Here is a 22,145-nt window from a genome sequence, read left to right as displayed (position 1 = left end):
CCAGCTATTGACTCGTTTAGACCCAATTGTTCACCATGTCATTTTTCGAAATTATAAATTTTCACCACAAATTGTGAATTTCTCGATGACTGAAACCAATTGCTAAAGAGTTAGACGCTACAAATTTATTTTCTAGTAATTTTAGAACTAGAGATCACACAGATACAACCAAAAACGGGTCAATAATTGGGATAGGGTCAAAAACTGTTACACTTATCTTATGTATTTATTCCAAGCTTTATAGTATGCTGTTTGAAGGGTAAAAAGCCAAATAACTTTCAATCTTTGAACACATTGATTTACAGTCAGAAGGGTAATTAATAGGTCGATAAGAACAAAGCTGAATGAGTATATAATCGGCATCAGAAATAACAGTTGCATATTGCAGAGCTAGTATCTTACAGATTCATTTTTTGAGTTATAAATTCTCACACAATTCAATCTCGTCTTACGAACGCGAGCTTTTCGGATGTTTGTACTTACAGATTTAAGACGGACTCACTGTTTTCGGAATTAATTTACATATTTTCTTTCAAAACCATATTACAGCATATATTATCAAATTTTAGGATTCACATGTTTCTGTAATAACAATATTTATAAATTTGAAAGAAAAAACAAAAATAATTTCAGAATATATAGCATTTATTTTATCTTGTATACGTGTACATTTGTAATTGGTAGTACTTTTTTTTTACGTTTTGTACATAGCATCTTGTATTCTTAGCCAGACTACTTTCAACAGAATATTACTTCATTGCTCAAAATAGGTCAATTACCGTAATAAAGTCATTGATTGAACGGTAATGGATCCAAATACGCTGATGCACAAGTTGATTGATATTCTATTTTCCCATGAAATTAGCATTTCCGAAAGATCTACTGAATTCTACTATTCGTAAAGCTGCCAGAGAAATATCTACGAAGGTACATACGTATTAGGTATTGCCAAAAATAAATCTCTGTGCAGGATTAAAGTTCGTTGACCCCTGAACCTTGCTATTCTCGATAATATACCGTATATTCGAACCATATTGGCTATTACGGCATCATGATACATGCTTCGTAGGAAACCTTTCTATCCACCAAGTCCATTCTCTGCTGTACGAGCAGAAAGGCATCCCACAACGGAATCTTGCGGAGTAGGAATACAGGAGGCGATGGTGGGGGGAACTTCGCTGGCGACGGCGCGCGGGGAGCCGGGCGCTTCGTGTTGAGTTGAGAGCAGTTTGCCCCGGGGGGCTAGGGAGGACAGGCGAATGATCAATGATAATTTGAACAAGCGTACGGACTGATTGAATTGAACAGCTGTAAAGGGGCGAGGGGAAATTGTTTTACATTTTACATGGAGTCGAATTTCGACGCATCCATATTGTACAAACGAGCTAACACATTCCGTGCTCGAGATTCGGGAGCATAAAGTAAACATGATCTGTAATTGTTATTTCATGAATCATCGTTCGGGGTTCTGATGAGGGTATCATAAGCCGTAGAAAGCTCGCTGCTGAATATCGTGTGGGAGTTGATTTCATAAAAACGTGTGTTGTTAGGTTCGGATAGATTAATTGACCTCAAAAGGCAATTGAGGTCGTGCGAAGTATGAATTAAAAGTAGTAAAAAAGTCTCTCCGATTAGGTTATAGCGCGGTAAAATGTCCCGATTCGAATTTGACGCGTGTGATATGATAAAATACCAGTCCAGTCGCATAACCTCCTGGTTGGCCGATTGGTTTCTAGTTTCTCCTAACCGGCGCAGTTGGTTCCCCTCCCGTTTGCGCAGTAGCCCCCATCAGCCATCTTTGTCAAGTGGTAACCTTTGTTGATTTGTGAAATGTGACGCTGTTTTACTAAATAATTAGTGTTTGTGATATCGTGCTAGTAAAGTTACGGTGATTCGATACGTGGTGGATTACACATGGACAATCTGTGACAGGTAATATGCCCTAATATTTATGAAGGAATGGTGAAAAACTCGTTGAATTTCTTTCCGACGCATAGAGGACAGCGGGGACGGCTAGCTCGGCCCGTACGCCAAGTGTCCACGTTTAGTTTCCAGCCGTTTCCCTTGCTTCTGAATGAATCTGCGTCATCCAGCAAACGACACGACGAAAGTTCGATGTATACGCCAGCCGGATTAACGCTCTAACATCAGGCAAGGGGCTAAATATCAGTTGTAAACTGCGTCGAAACATAAATCGTAACAGTATGCCCAAGATGGCTGCCCGTCGGGAATGTTAGCTTCGAGAATGTTATTCATATGCCTAACTACAGTCGCAATTACATTGTTAAACATGTCCGACATTGTCACAAGGTCGCTTATCCCGCTGCTTAACACCGATTCTAGATCATTACAATTCATTTCCAGATCACCGTCGTGGTCGGAAAGAGTGCATTTCGTTCATCGCCTTTTGGTAAGCGACGGGCGGCGGTTGGCCGCCCGGTCAGATCGGGCTGCTGCCGCGCGGCAGCTGCACCTTGGGTGAGAGCCTGAGAGGGGCCAAACACCCGGCCTGTCTTACCGGACGGAGAGACAGACAGACGTTCAGCCAGTATTTTATTTTACTTAATAAGCTAAGCGTGCACAGGCCCGGGTTTGTTGTCGTCCTCCTCCTAGCGTTTGCGCGCCACTCCAATCCTAGGTCAAGGTGCATCTAGTGTAACTCATGTCGCGTATCACCGTTTCGTATTCAGTCTCGTTTTACACTGTGATACTCATTTGCATTATTATTGTCAATAGTTTAATTTCTCAAGCTTGCTTGTTGGGTAATCAATGCTGTCGGACAGATTTCGTGATTTTTAATGCTGGTGTCCGTATACTGTAAACGTAAACATCGTCACGGTAAGAACACCTATCTTTTCTAACCAATTGGGGCCGCACGAAAATTTTACCGCTGTATGTGGTTTATAAATGTTTTAGTAAAAGGGTCGACGGAGAAACCGCAATAAGGGGTTCAATTCCGCATCTCTTGTTTTGCCATGTATTCACTCCGACTTAGATGTCCATGTTTTTTGGCGGGAAACATTCGGTCGAGATCAGTGATCGAAAGTGTTACGTTAATATCGAACACGTCGTATATTTTATAAAGCGGATTCAAAATACAAATCAATTTTTATCGAGTATACGTGCTTGACCATGCAGACCTCAACCTTCACTGATGACCGGACTTTTCGTAATACGAATATTAATTCAGATAGAAATTTCTTTCGTTAAGACAACACTACAATCACTTGTGTCATTCTGTCACATCGCCGTTGAGAATTTTGAGACTGTACTATACCAACCCAGGCTGGAATATACAATGTATCTACACACCGACGGCAGTCTATTAATACCACGCTAGCCGAATTATTTTACGAGACAATCTTCGAATCAAACTTTTGCACTCGAAGATTCCTCAAGATATATACCCAAGTATTTTTAATACGTACCTGAAATCCAGATCTCTTTTTACAAAGACTAGAAATCTTTGGTTACGTCAATTGAACGACGTTTCCTACGAAGTTTTTTAGTTTATTAGTAGCGCCAGAAATGTACTTGGCAAACGGGATGAGCCCGTTGTCGACGCTAGAAGAATTTGTATGGAGATAGAGACACATATGCAAACAACATCGTCGGAAATTGTAGCATGTAGAAGTATGTTTTACTTGGATACCTAGCAGAGCCGCAGATACAGTCGAAAGAATTAATATTCAATCGGAATAATATGGCCATTGGAACAGAGAACGCAATAGTGATCAACTGCGAGAGCGGGACAAGGAGAGAAGATCTCTGCACGTCAGAATCTGTCGTTGTTCAGATCGATTAGTCTCTCTCTCTCTCGCGGACCAAGTGACGCGTAATACAATACATACTATGGAGGTGTCATGATTCTACGCTTTTTAACCGTGTAAAAATGAATATGTAGACTTTTCTCACATTCTTCATAAGTGTTATTTTCATAAGCATTACTATTCTGTTATTCTTATTATGACAAATAATTGACCCGCTCCAAAGGCAGGTCGAATTAATTCTTCGTTTCCGGTTTTAAAAGACTAATTTCAAAACATAAATTAGTGCTGTCGGTTCGATTAAAATTCATCGCCGAATCATTCCTGGGATTCGAAACGAGTTATTCAAGTTATTTCGCGTCCAGGAGCATCATTGTTGCATCGTTTCTTTCACACGAATAATAATATGCACAATGCACATGCATTGATAAATCAGCATTTCTACAAATTGAGAAATTATAAACGAATGTCAGGTACTACTGTGTATCTGAATACATACAGATTTATACACGTGAATCTCATTCGCGAATCGAGTTTGACGCACAGAAAGAAGCAAAAAAAAAAAAAAATTCAATTATAATCCAGGTTGAGGGCGGAGGGTAAACGGTTTAACGTTCGGGTCAACTATCACCGAAACATTATTTCACTTTCACGTGCCTAATCCATCAAATTAATGTACACCATTTTTTGACAGCACTTTCGATTACCAAACTGCAAAACGCAGATGGACAAATGTAGAGTTATTGGTACTCGAAAATTCATGACAAACATTTCAACGCCCATTTTTCACCACCGATTAGCGTAACATTATCAAAAGGGGGCAGAAACATGTACAGAACCATTTAGATCGAAAATTTACTAGAGTATTTCACCTTTCCTCTTCGTATTTTTCCCTTGTACATTCGTCGTCTCTGTTTCTCGGCGATTCGAATGAAAAAGAGTTGAAACCGAGATTAAAACTGTGCTCATTTCCTTGTAGAGTATTCGCGGAGGAGAGCTAAGGTGGACGCTGACGGAAAAAGCTGAGGGCGCCGTGGAGCCGGTCGTTCGAGGTGGGACTGCGAGACTCGGGCGACAGAATGTGAATGCGATTGAGTGAATGCGGGACCGGGACTCGAGATCCGAGTCAAGTGATTCGCGAGGCATTCGCGACTCAGTACGGAGATGGGGGAGCCGGAGTCCGCGGACACGTGGTCGGCGTGGTTTCTGGACGCAATACGAAAGATACGGAGCCAGAAGCAACGGCCGAGTGTCGAGCGGATATGTCACGCTATACGGCAGCATCACAATTATCACGAGGAGGAAATCGGAGAGCATCTTGAGGTCGCTGTAAAACGCGGCGATGTACTCAAGGTATTCAACAAGGGACAATCCTCGTACAAGGATCCTGGTGGCCTGCAGTCACGTCCGCTCAAGGTTTCCAAGTCGACGGACCTCAGCAAGGTCTTCGGCAAGGCGGTACGCGAACTTGGCGAGCGCGAGGGCTCGACCTTGAAAAACATCGAGAAGTACATACGGCAGAGTCACACCGTCGAAGAAGACAGCGATGGGGATCTGAGAACGGCGCTGAGATTGTCGGCCAAACGTGCCGTTGACCGGGGCTTCGTCCTGCAGGACGGGAGGTTGTTCCGGCAACCGGACAGGCCTCCGAACACGGGGAAACGGCTCAGCGAATCTACGGCCCAAAACTCGTCCTTGGATTCGCCGGCAAAAGTGAGTATTCTACCAATCTCCTCACCGCGATTCACTTTGAACCACGTGCACTCGCTGTGCAGCCACATTTACGGTAACCCCCACCCAAAAAAAAAAAATCGCGTAACATGCGTATTTGTTGTTATTTCATTACTTCAGTTCATTCTTTGACGGAGATTGTTTCATGTTCACACTGAACACAAGACTAGGACTCACTTGATATGTGCACAGATGAATTTACGCTATGTCGTTGTATTTATTATGTTATATCATACGCATGACTAGATGATGACGTAATAGTGCGGAAAGTTTGTTTCGATATTACGCAAGCTAACCTAATGCAGAAACAACGTGAAATGCGATCGCAGTCGCGACACAACCTCCTCAGCTGTCTACCGTATATTATCCAACGTGCAGATTATTCCTGATGCATAATAAATTATACCTACAAACAGTGAGATACGCTAATTGGAAATATCAATCTTATTAGAAAAACTTGTACAGTCGTTAACTGAACACTCACCACTCGTCAACGACTTGTCCGTCAATTCAACAGCCTTTTAATCAATTACCATTTATAAGAGTTGAATAATTGTCGTCGAATGTTAGTATAAATTATATTAATAAGCGGCTTATTAGTATAAACTGAAATTTGGCATTAAGTAACGGAAGTTGGGATTTATTCACAAGTTGACCATCTACTTTTACTTCATCTATGCCAATGACGTCACGAATATCTACCCAAATAATGTTCATACTATCTATACTATTACGAGAAGCGCAGTGTGCCTACGCAACGTGCAATCGTATTTGTAGCTATTAAACCTGCTCCATGCCACAATGGTTCAACTACCGTTGCCAAGTCGGCGTTACCCACTCGCTCGCTTTCTATCGTGGTTTTGTTACGGGTCAAATCTACCGAAAAATATACGACAACTTTATACCTACGAATATATATTATTATTGTTATAAAATTTATTATTATAAGCATCTCTATTAGTATTTGTGCCACATACGAGAAATTAATCGTCATATATGGTTCAAGAAAAGTGATTACGAAGTAACTAGTCCGTTCGTATCATGATTTCGTGTTCTCTCTGTAACACGAAGTGTAGAAAATAAATTGACACATCACCGTTTCAATTTGCAAACTTAGGGCTGCGATAGACGCGGGGAGTAATATTATAGCGCATTTGTATTCTTAGCTCGTTGCGAGCTAACGATACGGACAAGTGATCACCCCAGTGCAGACGGCCGTTCTTTGCGCCTTCCGTTAGCCTTCTTCGATGTTATCGCGTTCCTTTCGCTCTGTACCTATGTACATACACCATATGTATGTACAGCGAAGCGATACCGGAATAATTCTGTTTTTATCTTTATTTAAAATTTTTATTCTCCTTTGAGAATATAGCTTGGTTAACTGAGGAAACGTCGAGCTGAAAATCTGCTGTAGTATAACTTGTATGTCCAGGCATGTGTGACGAGGGGCTACCAAATTATTCGAATATGTGGGCTTTTCTGTACACATTGTCAGAGCTTAGAGTATTCGTGTTATAATTACGAGGTATAAACATTCGGGATGCACGCCGTATCGTCGTGACGAATTATTGAACTGAAACCTGAAACGTTTTTACATGGCATTATTATAGCAGGAAGTATGTTTGCTATGAATGGATATTTTAGTGTAAAGTCTCTCGAGCGTTTCGACATTCGACTGTGATACGTTGGATCCTTTACGCTGTTCTTTTAATAACGAATCGACGAGTAGTGTACCGATGTAATTATTGCCTTTATACTTTCTAATTCGTTCGAGATAAATGCGTCCGTCCAGAACATGTCACAAAGCCGTATAATGTTATTAGTAAATTGATTGATTAGTTTATGGGATCTCTGGTTGCCGTTCGTTTGCCTGCTTAATTATAAAACATAATACGTACAACACATGCTTGATATTACCGTAATCGCATGAGAAGAGCTTCAAATGAGTAGAAAAAAATTAGTTTACTTTATCTGAACTTTGAGTTCAATATCTTTCGCGCCAGTTCCCTGAGTACATTCGAATTACACACTATTTTCCTCTGCATTCTCCATTTTGAATTGCAGGATTCATGTTTTAGTTCGGTGTTGAAGTATATCGCGAAGCAATAAAAAGTACGACAATGATCGTATGTATTCACATCACCCTGTGTATGATGCGGTGCGGGACAAGAGGTATAGAAAAAGTAGAGGCGGAGGTGGAGGTGGAGGTGCAAGTGGGCGAGTCGGACTGTTAAGCCGTGTGATCGATTACCACCTGACTCTGTTACGCATATATGCGTACAGTATAATGTATACATTAGTGTGCAGCGTCGTGGATAAATTATGGACTGTTCGCAGACGGTTTGAAAAGGTCTATAAAAGTTCGACACGGGTCTCGTCCTGACAATCATTTGAAGGCTTAATATTCTCTTAGTCTTGTTACTGCAGGTATTTCCGTCAATTATCCATTTTTACTCATCCAATTAGTTTTTGTCGTTTCTATTTCTTGGATTCGTTGTACAGTCATTTGTTATTACGTCTTCGTCGGCCGTTCCGTTTCGGGTTGCAAAACGGAATTCAACCAATGATGTGATAGCATCTGAAAGACACTCTCCATCTTTACTTTGTACTTCGTTATGTGTACTTCTCCCACTCCGACTCGATATTAAAGCTCTGAATTATTGACGTGCGAATCTCTCATTGTTAATAAGAACGCCCGGCCTACACGAAAAGAAAGAGAGAGACAAGGAGAGAGAGTTAGTGAGCGAGGAACGTGCGTACTTGAATTCGCGGAAAAACTTCCCCTCGGGGGCTTTAGCGTTCTTAATGCGAGGTCGGACTATATGTGATCAGTTGATTTTGACTTTTCATTTTTTTTTTTTTTTTTTTTTTTTTTTTTTTTTTTTTTTTTTTTTTTTTTTTTTTTTTTTTACATTCAACGAAGACATACTATTGTTCATATAATATATTTGCATATATAAAGAAGTGTTTTTGTACACCGTTATACGCGTGAATTAAAAGGGAAGAGCTTGACGCCCTTGTCAATTTTTTTTTATTTTGCAATATGATAAGAGAGACGGTCAAAGAGATGAGTTAACGCGGCGTGGGTGGTATAAATCGTGATAGAGGAAAATCAAACACGTCAACTTGTATTATTTTTCATTTCCATCTATTCCCCCTCTTTTTTTCCTCGAATACTTTATGGGAGTCTGGGGGGCTGAAGTCACACCGAGTCACCACTACTGCCCATGCTTCGATGGGCCGGTGGTATCTCGGTCTGCTTCCGGTCGCTCATTTGCAATCGTTTCCTTTATTGATCCGTGCACTGGCAAGAACAAAACACCTTTTTTTTTTACTTCCCTTACTTTTTCTTCTTGTTTACTCATGTTACTCTGCATGCTGTGCCATGCGTGTATGTCACTGCGTCAACGCCGACGGCAACGCGTGCGACGCCCAGCGTCGCGACGACGCGTGCAGCATGTCATCGTCGAAAACAGAAAGTATATAACGCCCGACATGAGTCTTACAACTGCGTTCCATCGCCTTCCTTCTCCTTCTCCTCTTCCCCCTCTTTTGTTGCCCCACCACAAACCGGAAGGTTATTGTCTGCCTTTCGCGCGCTTTTCGACCGATCAAGAGTCGCCCGAGGCAGTCGTACTGTAGTACTATGCTTGCTAAATTTAAAACGTAATTCAGAACGTTTTTAATTTGAAATTTTTCGCACATGACAATTTATATACATGAATCTCTGTTCACCTATCTGGAAAAATGTAGGCGCGAATCTAGGGACCCCGTTCATTTCATTTGTTCACAAATATTCCTCGGAGTATTACTTACTGGAAGACAACAAGCTTTTCTGTTCGATTCTTATGTTTTGCTATATAATCGATATCCACTGTATTTATGTGTATTGAGACCCGTGTATATATATTATTATACATCCAATGAATATACACAGGTATTTTTTTGAATAAAGGTCTTCCCTGATTGGTCTCACGATGATGCACTCCGTATGATACGGATCCTGTTTGTATTTACTTTATTTTATTTTTAGAAAGTTGTTTATTTCCATCTTAATTCTATACTAGCCACTTGAAAGCCATTATATACCCTAAGTGTGTGTGTATGGGGGGGGGGGGGGGGGGGGGGGGGTTGTTAACCATTCATTTTGTATCTCATCGACTGTATATGTCGAATGATGGACATCAACTGTCCACAACTTTCTATAATAAGAAATCAATCGAAACTGGCGTTTGCACAGTTGATTCATTGATGACGTTGCTGCATTGCTTCTTTGCTTTTCTACATATATAAAATTCAATGTTTCTCTGTCTGTTTGTCCGTATGTCCGGATATCACTCCAGAATTACTAAAACGATTTTGACCAGGTTTCTGGTCAGGTTTTAATCTAAATTTTGTTACAAGCAGATCAATATTTTTGGAGGTATAGCGATATTTGTAAGCCAAATCGGAAAGGGATCACACACTTATGTGAATGCTCCACTAACTGTTACAGATAGAAGAAAGTTGTGTTTAAGTGTTTTCAAGGTCTCGATAAGCTCTACAAAACAGTCCCGGAGAGCATATTACTATAATTAATAGTTTTGCCCTAAAAAGTATTTCACAATATTTGCTGCTGGAGTTGCAAAGGGCTGCTACTATTCACATAAATAAGTGGACAGTATATACATATACTATTCAAAATGTGTGGCAACAGTAGAGTTATCCATCTTGATATCGACAGGCTTATTTCTCACGTGTCGTAAATTATCAGGAACCTGAATGTTAAATTATGGATTCTTTGTTTATTGTCGAAGTAACGTGTAAAGCATATGAATATATATGATCACTTTCGGACAACTCGCTGTGATTATATTGGGCTGTTATCTCACTTAGTGTCACATTCCAATCAATAAAAAAAGACAATCAGACTGATTCTCCTAACCAGGTTGTACAGCAAAACTTTATCAAATTTTACCTAGAGAAGCGAAACCTTGGATCTCAGAACAGCTAGGTACTCAATATTGTTTTCCGTGTACAGAGCAAATTCAATATGCATAACAAGAGTATTACAAGTAATTTGCAGAAAGTAGTCGTGTAAACCAAGAATTGGATGGGTTGGAATGAATTAGAAGTACAATCAGATTAAACTTAAGATGCGATCGCTACATGGTTGTAAAAAGTATGTTTCACATCGCAAATGTACGCATTACTGATAAGATAGAATACATGGAAACAAACTGTGATCTGTTTTTGAGTGTCAAATGTGATACGAATACTCAGGATAAGTCACTTGCATATTTTCCCCTACAAGTCTTCTGTCTCACAGCATTGTTTACACAATGTGTTTTATGTTAAATATACCTAAACTTTTTATCATAATGTAGCCGGAAGTGATTTTTGAATATTGCTTCTGGAAAACTCCTGGAATTTATTGTAGTTTCATGTTTTATCACCAAAGCACAAATGTCGTCTATGAACCCATAGAAAATGAAGGTTTCTTCAGTTGAAAAATCGTTTTGCACCGGTTTTAAAAATAATGATCAGAAAATCACGCTGAACAGTGATAACTTATCCCCTAATTTAAACTTGAGCGTGTCGTTGATCCTAGATTCTCAAATTCATTATTGTTGATGTTTGTTTTGCTTAGCCTCCCGCACCATTGCCGATTTGCAAAGAGTGTCTTGGAACTACAACAGCTGGAAATAACAACAACAACAAACGTAACGCTGCAGAGAAGTTGAGTAGATGTAGTATATGTGGTGCAGCGCTTCACAATTCGTGCGCTCCCCCAGAACTTTCAATTTTTGTGGATAGAGGTACGTCATGGTGCTGTGACGATTGTTCTCCGACATGCGCTGGCTGCAAACTGGAACAGGCGTCTCAGAACTACCTAGTTAAGTGTGCTGGATGCATCAAGTGCTATCACCCAACGTGCTTAGACCCCGTTTTGGATAAAAAAAATAAAGCACCTTGGAGATGTCGACATTGTCAAACTGCACATGCACCTAACACACCAAAGGAGGATAGCAAAAAACATAAAGTGCATGATGTATCTAATCTTGAATCTGGGACACCCACAAGTACGCGGAAAAAACTCAGCAAGATTCGTGAGAATAGAAAGTAAGTTGAAATGTGTGATTCACTATTAAAATAAAATTACCATGTACAAACACTAGTTGAAAAGGTCTGAAGATAGTTTTCAAGATGATTTTTCCAGATACAACAAATATGATGTTTATCATCAATCGAATTTAGTGACATATAGATGACTAAATACTCCAAATCATTTGTTAGATATTTATATCCATTGAGTAAAGACTTTTAGCCCGAATAAATCATGGTCAATATCGTGTAGAGAATTCAAATTTATTTAAAGTATGATTCTGTATTGGACAATCGATTAGAACTGTAAAAAATTTAACGCGACTCTCCTTAAAATCCAATTGTGAAAAGTATATTGCAAGGTAATCAAACTTATCAAATTTAATATGCTACATTACAAGTATTTGGTTGAATTACAGATTAGGAGTGTCGCGGAAGAGCTTGGCAGGTGTGACTCCAGCAAAGAAGAGTACTGCAGCCGCAGCTCTGGTGGAGAGCTGCTCGGACGGTAATGCGGGTGTTGTCTCTCCCTGTCAACCAACCCAAACTCCTTCTCCATTACCACAACCCCCCACCCCACTCGCAGGCCAGGGTAGGCTGCTTGAAGAAAAGAACGACAGGATCTCTAAAGAGAAGCAAAAGTTCTTTAGATCGAGCGCGTTTAACGCAGATCACAATAAGCTAAAGCGGGTGGGGGGCGGTGATAAGTCTAGGTCCTCTCAAAGTGTCAGTCCTAAGTCGTCTCAGAACAACGTAACCCCTAAAAAAGTCACCCCTAATAGAAGGGTGCCCCCAGTGTCTAGCAGCAGCGGCAGCGAGGTTAGCGAAAGTGATAGTTCTGACGATACGGATAGCTCTGACGACCAAGATAACGACGATGCTGAAGGTAGTTCGAGTAGTTCAACTGATTCTAGCGATTCATCTTCCTCCGATGACGAGGAGGAGGAAGAACAAGAAGCACCCCAAAAATCAGCAGGGCCTTTTTCTTGTGATCTTAACGAAGACAAACCTTGGGGCTTTGCTGCAGCTGCTGCTAAACTGAACGTGGAATCACCGTTTTTTAGCAACATAACAAACACTTTTGGTGCATCATTACCTAAACTTGACTTGAGTAGTAAACCTACGTTTGGATTTAATATACAGCCAGCTACAAGTCCTTCGGACAATAAGAAGAAGCAAAAAATTAACCATGACAGTTCGACTTTATCATCTGACAGTAAAATCAAACCGGGTGTAGGTCAATTGAAAGGTCTATTCGACGGTCTTAGCCACTTCTTTACAGCTCCAACCAATAGCAGGGCACGGTCAGGTACTCAGGCCCCAAATTATGCCCCTGATAGAAGAAAAAGGCCCAGCCCTGAAGAGCGCAGCAATCCCAATATTATTGTAAAATCGAATAAAATATCGAAAGGGAATCAGAGATGTAAACAGGAGGAGCCAACAGCTAACGTTGGGAAAACTGAAAAGAAAAAGCCTAGTGATGTGACGGAAATTCTCAGAGTACCTAGACCTGGCATATTTATACCTTCTGACGAAAGTTTCTTTCGATCAGACTCACAAGATTCGCAAGAGTTCCAAGATTTTCATAAGCAACCTAAAATGACACCCTCGAATTTAGTGAAAACTGCAGTCAATAGCAAACGTCATGAGCAGGACCAAAAAAAATTTTTGAAAGGTGTTGACGAATCACGATGTCTTAAATATGGCAGCATGGTCTCACCTTGTTCATCGCCTTCCAGTCTAATGAAGAATGAGCAGCATTCGCGAAAAAAACAACTGATCACAGAGGCCACCCAGACTCGCCACCCTGAGCCCGCTATTCCAAAAAATATCCCTGGCAGCAATTCCAACCTTAAACCAAATCCAAAACCCAACCCTCGAGCCTATACTAGCGCCACCACCACCAACACCACCACGACACCCCGCGCGACACCCTGCTCCACCAAGAAGGGTAAGAGTCTACCCCACCCATTCACGATCCAAACCTGAAAAATGCACCCCATCGCGACTTCCCTTAATCTAATCCTCGCTCACCACCGTGGATGTGTTGGCGGTGTGGTGTGGTGTGATGTGTGTGTGTGATATTCTCTTCTGGATAACGTGATTGTTTTAAGGTTGAATTGAATGAATTTATTAAATAATCTGCTTTATAAGTCGGTAACCAGCTCGAATATTTTTAATTGTTATTAACGTGATCAGTAGAAACATTGATTAAACTGAACAATCATGTTTTTTCAATCGCTTAACAAATCCATGGTGTAATCTTAGAAGAGGTATACAAATCAAAGATATTGTTCTGTTTATTTAATCAACTTACATGTTTTATATAACGATAAAGTACTGTACACTTTCAAGTAGATGAATTTTCGACTTGCCGTATTGAATGTTGTGACAGAGTTTAAGTATTTGCAAAAAATTATCACTGTGATAAATTATTATTTATACGTTATACCTCCACTTACATTACATTGTGAAGTAACTTTCCACATTCATTGCATGTTACTTTTATTATTCTTTGGCACTCTAATTTTTTTGTCTCATTGTTATCGTGATTTTTCGAAGAAACTGTTTTATGTATTGCTCTGTTGCAATAGCCACCATATTCTGCTGAATTTAAATGCATTTATTCTGATTTCATTGATTGAGACTCAATTTACAATTTATCAACTAGTTGCAGTGAATACAGCGAGAGTTTATCAATTTATGCTATTCAATTAATATAATATCTAATATAATATAATATCAATTACGTTTTGAGCGAATTTATTGCCTCATCTGAACCTCCAACTTCAATGCGCGAGCCATCTTTCCTGGTGCATAAAGAAACTCCTTTTCCAGCCCAAATAACAAAGAAAAAAACTATCCTGCATCCAAATAAAAGGCACTGGGTGGCAGCTCACTCACTACTACCATTATCATTCATTCTTTATTAACGGGGCTACTGTAGCTGCGGTTCTTGATATGTGACAGGCATAATTATTTATCACTCACTGGTTTTCCGTATTCATTACCCCAGAGTACTCGACACTTTGCCAACACATTCCGCCTTCCCAGAGCTTAGCTTTGTTACTCACAATTAACACTAATCCAGTTATTTGCACCTATTTTCATTTGAATTTATTTTTACATATAGCAAAACATATGTAGGATTACAATTAGCATACATCTTGCATAATTTTACGCTCCTGAATGATGTATTCAAATTGTATATAACACGTTGCACTTGTTTTAAATGAATGAATTTTTCAAATCCATAGTTATGTCAAAAATAAAGCACTAAATTCAAGCAATTGCCATACAATGTTTGCATCCAAACTTATGAGTCGGTAGTCATGATTATAACTTTTGAGATAGTTTACTACTATTTGAAATGTCGCTTATTGTAGAATATTAGAAAGCAACTTGAAAAAATCATCATATTATCCATTTTTGATAATCAACCATTTGTCTACAATTTGTTTTTTTTCTGTATTTAACCTATTAACTGGAAGCTGATAAATTCTATTTGAAAGTTGAGAAATATTCATTTATGCTTTGCAGATGAACCCGTCGCAACCCAGACATTACCTCCAGGTGTAACGCAGAAGGATGTGGATCTATTTAAAGAGGCTAGAGAACGAGCTAACGGTCTAACTGTGACATCTGATGAGGTTACAGACTCGTCTGTGAGTCCCGGTGGTACCGGACCTGGAGCGGGTAGCAGAAATCCTGCTGCAATCGTTTTCGGGAGATACGAAGTTGAAACTTGGTACTCCAGTCCATTTCCCCAAGAATATGCTAGATTACCTAAGCTGTTCTTCTGTGAGTTCTGTTTGAAGTACACTAAGAGTCGAGCTGTGTTGGATAGGCATATGGATAAATGCCAATGGAGACATCCACCTGCCACAGAAATTTATCGATGTAACGGTTTATCTGTTTTTGAGGTGAGTCAGTTTTATTTGTTATGAATACTCGTCATTGGATAGCTGATTACTTATCATCTCTTTAATTACTGTATTGGTCTGAATATAACTCGAGTTTTTTGTGAGCCAATTCCTTCTAAAAATCCGTACTCGACCCACTCGGAGGGTTGGAGGGTTACATTCGGGAGTTTTTAGGAAATCGGCTTTATCGAACTATTATATTTAAAAAAATTATAATATAAATATATTTAAAAAATTTCGTTATCGAACAATTTTCGTAAAATTTGACCAATAAAATCACGAATCTTGAGAAATCAAACTTCAATTTTTCCAAACAGCATCAGGCTGTAGAAATAAACAAATTAAAAATGGGATATTTAGAAAATATGCTCAAGTTTCATTGATACAATGTGTGCAAAAATGCGATATGGATCGACAAATACGCTTATGGTAATGAATAATTTTCTAATAAATTCGACCTTTATTTGATGTAAAAAAATCCTTCAAATTGAGTCGCGAAATTGGGGATTGACTTATATATAGACCAATACAGTACATTGGACTGTTAAAATGGGAATATAGCTGGATTATTTACTGTACAAATGTTTCCAGACACTGAAATTCCTTGAAAACATTGTGATACTTTGTTTCAGATTGACGGCAATGTGAATAAAATTTACTGTCAGAATTTATGTTTGCTGGCAAAGCTGTTTCTGGATCACAAAACCCTCTACTACGATGTTGAACCATTTTTATTTTACGCAGTCACAAAGAATGATAAATACGGTTGTCATTTAGTGGGATATTTTAGCAAAGAAAAACACTGTCCTGCGCAAAGGTACAATGTTTCATGCATAATGACTCTACCCCAGTATCAAAGACAAGGGTTTGGCCGCTTTCTTATAGAATTTAGTTACTTGTTATCAAAAGTGGAGGGTATTCCGGGTACTCCGGAAAAACCGTTGTCCGATTTGGGTAGAGTGTCTTATTACTCTTTCTGGAAGAGTGTTGTTCTCGAGTACCTGGATTCACACCGAACAGATAAAGACGTTAAGCTTGGCGATATCACAAAAGAAACTGGAGTATCAGCTCATGACATTGCAATGGCAATGCAGCTACTTGGCTTTATCCGACCAGTTAATACATCTAAGGATGACAAACCAAAGGTAATAATCGCGGTGGATTGGCATAAAGTTGACATTCACATGGCAAAAGTTCGCAAGAGTTCTCGAATAAGTTTAGATCCAGAGTGCTTGCGATGGATCCCATTACTCAGTCAGATTTCCAACCCATATCAGAGTACTGAGGAAGGGGGGGAGACTGGCTCCGAAAGTTCACCGATACTGGAGCCCAAGCCCATACCCACAATTGTAGAAAAAATTCAGAAGGTCAAAATAAAAAAGAAGCCACGGGGAAGAAGATCGGGACACAGAAGAGCATCTCCTCTAAAACCCAAATCTACCCAAAAAACTGTTCATTCTAAAGAAAGAGATAAAAGTAAAGACAAAATCAATGACAACAAATTAGCAGTCAAAGATAACCAGAAAGTCGTAGAAGTTGAAGAAACGAAGATGAATATGGAAGTGGATAAGGAAGTCTTGGTCACACCAAAAAATACGAAAAGTAGTGTTGCTGCAAAAAATCCTCCCGTTACAAATACTCCTAAAGCCACCCCAACGTCAACTTCAAGAAGAAGAATAAGGGCACCAAAAAATATTACAGCTGAACCCCCAGTTTCAATACCTTTAAGAAAACGAAAACATTCCGAAAAGACTGAATCTGAAGATAAAGAAGAGAAAGTTGAAAGTAGTAGAAAGCGAACTCGTGAATCTATTAGGGAAAAGGAGAAGGAAAAGGAAAAAGAGAGAGAAAAAGAAAGGGAAAAGGAAAAAGAAATAGAGAAGGAAAAGGAAAAAGAGAAAATGAAGGAAAAGGAAAAAGAGAGGGAAAATGAAAGAGAAAAAGAAAATGAACGAGAAAGAGACAGAGAAAAGAAAAAAGAAAATGAAAAAGAGGAAAAGAACAAGGCTGAAGAAACAGAAGTACAATTGGACGCAGCAATAGAAACTCCGAAAAGTCCTCTCAAAGTCTCTACACCACCTTCCCCAGTACCTACTCCAAAACCTACAAAGAAACAAAGCAAACTAGATGATATTTTGATGAAAGTTACTAGCCGGCAAACAAAAAATCTACAAGCAAAACAAGCAAGAGAAAAGAAGGCGTTAGAAGATGCACAATGTAACGGGAAAAAGGAGGAAATCAAAGACGTAAAATGTTCTCCAATGTCGAGGCGTAGTAGAGCCAAAGTTGCGGTAGCTACAGTAGCTGAGAGCTTGAAGATGCCTGAGTTGAAACCTGAAACACCAACTAAGGACAGAACGAAAAGTCCGGTCATTCCTCCACCTTCGTTGTCACCTCCTCCTGAAGAGGTACAAACTAAAGTATCTAGCAAACAAATGACTATTCCTGAGATGTTTCCTTCAAGGCCAAGTAGTATAAAAGGTGATAAAGCAGATCAAATCGAAACACCAGCAGTAACAGATCAGACTGAAAGCGAAGTACCAACTGGAAGTCCAGGGGAATATGAGGGTGGTGATGAGGATGAGGGAGAAGAAGAAGAAGAACCTCCTCCAAGGTCAAAATCGATTCCGCAACAAGCACCACTTACACCACCTAGTCCAGTCAAGGACAAGGTAGAGAAGCAAGAAAAAATGATTGAGAAGGAAATTGTAAAGGATAAAATTATCAAGCAAAAGGAAAAACCGAGTCCAAGAAAAAGTGATATAGATAAGCCTACTATTGAAGAAAGAAACGATGTCACTAAGGAGCTTTTACAAAATTCGGAAACAGCTCAAATTCCAGAGATCACTGCTCCTGCTCAACCTGCATCGCCGCCAAAGGAAAAAATTCCAGAAAAAGTGGAGAAAATAGATCAAGAACAATCCATCCCACAGCAACCAAACATGTGGGAAAAACCTAAAGAATTGAAAGATAGTTTATCACAAAGTAAAACAAATAACCTGCTTGCTGAAAAAAGGGAAACCACTGGCACCATAGCAATGATGGAGACACAATTAGCTACACCTCAGGAAAAGATTGTACCTGTCACAGAACAGGACACGCTACATCTTCAAATGCATCAAGAAGAAAAACAAAACTCCCCTGAAAGTGGTAAAACTACGCCTCATTTAGACAATCCAGGGTCTGTGAAAAGAACTCCTCCGTCGCAACCAGACTTACCTTCAATGGGTGTTTATACTCCAGATTCCACAACTAATTCCGTACATTCGTTGCATTATGGACAATGTGAACTTGACGTCAATCAGCTTGGGTTAGAATCTCCTACATCAATAGCTAGTGATTTAGCATCTCAAAACAGTGTGGAAAGACCTCCTAGCGCATTACCTATGCCTCCATCTGCTCCAGCGAATATTTCAACCCCAGTGCAAATCACAGCCCCTCCAGTTTCGGTTAATATTCCACCACAAGTTCAGTACTCTGATTGTTCAATGCCTCAGCATACGCCCCCAGCACATGTAGCAATACATCCCATGCATCAGCCTCACACACCACAGCCACTGCAGCAACCACGTACACCCCAGTCACATACTCCCCAAAGTATTCCGACGCAGAGTCCACAACCCATTCCTCAGAGCCATACTCCACAGCCTCTTTCTCAATCTCATACACCACAACCATTATCTCAATCCCATACACCACAAAATATACCTATTCAAAGCCCACAACCTATGCCTCAAAGTCATACCCCACAGCCACTCCCTCAGTCGCATACACCGCAACCAATGCAGTTATCTCTTGGAGCACAGCAACAAGCACAAAATCAAAGCATGGCTCATAACCAATCACAACAACAACAACAACAACAGCAGCAGCATCAGCAGCAACAACAGCAGCAGCAACAACAACAACAACAACAACAGTCCGCACATCAACAACAATCACAGTCTCACAGCAGTAAGCGAGCAAGCGGATCGCAAACACATAGATCGAGATCTACCCAACAAAGGTCTCATCGAGCTACTCCCCCAACCTCCCATGCTCAGAGTTCTCAACATTCAGCAGCTCACGTTAGTCATAATACTATAGCCCACACACATGGATCGCATTTACCACCACAGTACCAACAGTCTTCCATGACTGTGCCGCCAATGTCTCATCCTCACTCGCATACACATGCAGCCCATTCTCACAACATGGCTGTTATTTCTCAAGGAAACTATATGGCCGTAGCGTCTCAAGCATTTCCAACACAAAACACCTACGTTATCCAACACAGAGGTGGCAGATCTGGGGCTCCAACACCTTGTACAACAGCAACGAATTTCTACATTCAGACGAGCACAATGCCACCTCACTCACACACACCGGCCCCACCATCACTCACAGGATCTGGCAATCATCAAACTCCGAACTCTTGCAGTTTGGCAAAATTACAACAGTTGACAAATGGGTTGGAAATGATACCTCCAACTCCTCCTCCGGCTATGAACTTGACCCCACCCCCACCTATCCCTCATACCATGACACCCCCACAAACATCGAGACAGCTACCTACACCTCCCCAGGTACCTTTAGGATATGGTAAGAATTATTATAATGTAAATACTGCACCACCCGGCACTCCTGGACCATCGAGCAGATCTGCTTCGAGGCCGTCGGCAAACGCAAATATGGCATCTTTGAATCAAACATATGCAAGTGAGGGTCTTTATAGACAGTCATTGGACCCAAGTGGTACTTGCCCACAAATGCAAAGTGCCGCTTCTCGAGTTAGTCCAAACGTTACATTGAATCCAAATATAATGGCATCACCATATGGCTACAGAGTTGCTCAACCAACAACTGGTTATATGAATCAAGCGGCACAGCTCGGTGGTTTTATGAATCAGGCGAGTCAGTTACCAGTAGGTGTGGTAAACATGCCTGCACCGTATTCTCAAGATCCACACCAACAAAACCCGGCAGCCGTCTACACGACGTATCACGGCTATATAAACGGGAGCCTTATGCAACCCCTTAATGGCACAATGAGACCACGCTAGCCTTAGTTATAAACTTCTGACATTTTTTTTTGTCAACAAAGACCTGTTCCTGCGAAACATTATGAGATGAGTTGTAATATTCCAAGTTCATGACAGAGCAAATTCTGTACCTTAATAAACTCATATCTTCTTACTTCGAACCATTCAATCGTTTCAAATAGATGACAATTGGTCACTATCGACCACTTTGTTACATCGAGTGTCATAAAGCTACTTAATCATTCGAACCCAGAGTAGTGCTAGTAAGCCGAATGAAGTTTGAAAGCTTGTGAAGCAGTTTCAATATTGCAAATCACTTTACATGTCTCAAAGTGTCTGATATTTCTGTCAATGAACTTTGAATATCATAAAAATAGCCGAGAGAGACCCCACGACAAAGTAAATACGTATTTTTAGTAGGGCATTTTTCTCAAGGTGTTACGTTTGTGTATCATAATATTTATATAAAATACTTATGAATAATATTCTGTTTGATATTATCGATTGTTAAGCATTGTTGTTTACGTTTTGGGGCACGCTGTACTTTATGTATCATAAACTACTTATTAATATTAATATTACACACCATTACACACATAATTATATTTTATCCTTATCACACGTTCACTCACAACCGCTATTATATGTAATAATATTACTTAGTATTGCGAGGGCACACTTGGTCCGAAAGGATTGTGACTGTATAGTTAGGGCTATTCTGCAAATCATCGCAAGCTGCTGCGGAAACTATTTTTTTTTTTTATTGTGAAAAGTATATTTCATATTTTAAACTTTAAATGTGTGGTGCTCGTCCATGTATTTTAACTTTTTATGATTCCCATTGATACTTTGCAGGACAGCTCGTGAAATTATATTTATAATACGCATTCAAGTTAATTTTTCCAGACATCTGACAGCGAAAGTAAATCGCTAGTGTTAGTGTAATTATAAATAATAAGGAAGGTCTTTAAAATATAGTGTAAAGATACATCAATATTTATTGTACATAGATATAAAACATACTAACAAATAAAACTAAAATCGTAAATAGTTTATATAGAGTATTTTATTGATTAATTTTAAATTCACCTACTGATCTAATAAAATAAAAATCGACAATGACGTTGTATAAAGATGAAATTAGATAATCGGGCTTTAACCTTGCCATCGTGTAATCCTTGCGGAACAAGTTTTCGTTTACAGTAATTTCATTTTATGCTTTGAATGAATCAGAGATATTAAGTAATTGTACTCACCATAATTTCACAAAATTAAACTGTACAATTTTTACATAGTATCAGAAAATTATATTGACAATTGTTGAGTATTTTTAAATAAAAAACGTGGAAAGAGATCGACAGAGAACAGACTTATGAGATGCTAAGACGTATGTATTGCGTGATTATAACCGAGTGGTATTCGAGCTCATTATACTTTTAGGATGTGAATTTTTTAAATGTTATTTGTACTTGGTGCAACGTTTCTTATTTTTTCTGGCTTCTTTTCGCTTTTTTTCAGCTTGTGCCAACGCAATATATTTTTTTCTTTGATTAATTGACATTTGGCACCATAATTTTCCAGCTTTTCTGGCAACTTCGACCACTGGTTTCTTTGGTCTT

The 22,145-nt window shown here is 39.6% G+C and overlaps 1 protein-coding gene across 2 annotated transcripts; it reads left to right on the top strand.

The window, feature by feature from the left end:
- Positions 1–1,234: 1,234 nt before the first annotated feature.
- LOC124416133 (histone acetyltransferase KAT6B) lies at positions 1,235–21,821 on the top strand. 2 transcript variants are annotated; one of them, XM_046897024.1, is made up of 6 exons: positions 1,235–1,932; positions 4,747–5,480; positions 11,128–11,600; positions 12,002–13,533; positions 15,123–15,505; positions 16,138–21,821. In XM_046897024.1, the coding sequence occupies exons 2-6, from the start codon at positions 4,932–4,934 to the stop codon at positions 20,545–20,547; spliced, it is 7,347 nt and encodes a 2,448-aa protein (XP_046752980.1). In that variant the 5' UTR covers positions 1,235–1,932; positions 4,747–4,931; the 3' UTR covers positions 20,548–21,821. The 2 variants fall into 2 exon arrangements, with proteins under 2 accessions (XP_046752980.1, XP_046752981.1); XM_046897025.1 differs by having other exon boundaries at positions 1,236–1,932; positions 12,002–12,090.
- The last annotated feature ends 324 nt before the right edge of the window (positions 21,822–22,145 follow it).

The sequence above is a fragment of the Diprion similis genome, chromosome 2, assembly GCF_021155765.1.
Source record: "Diprion similis isolate iyDipSimi1 chromosome 2, iyDipSimi1.1, whole genome shotgun sequence".
NCBI lineage: Eukaryota > Metazoa > Arthropoda > Insecta > Hymenoptera > Diprionidae > Diprion > Diprion similis.
This window is presented reverse-complemented; position numbering and strand designations above follow the sequence as displayed.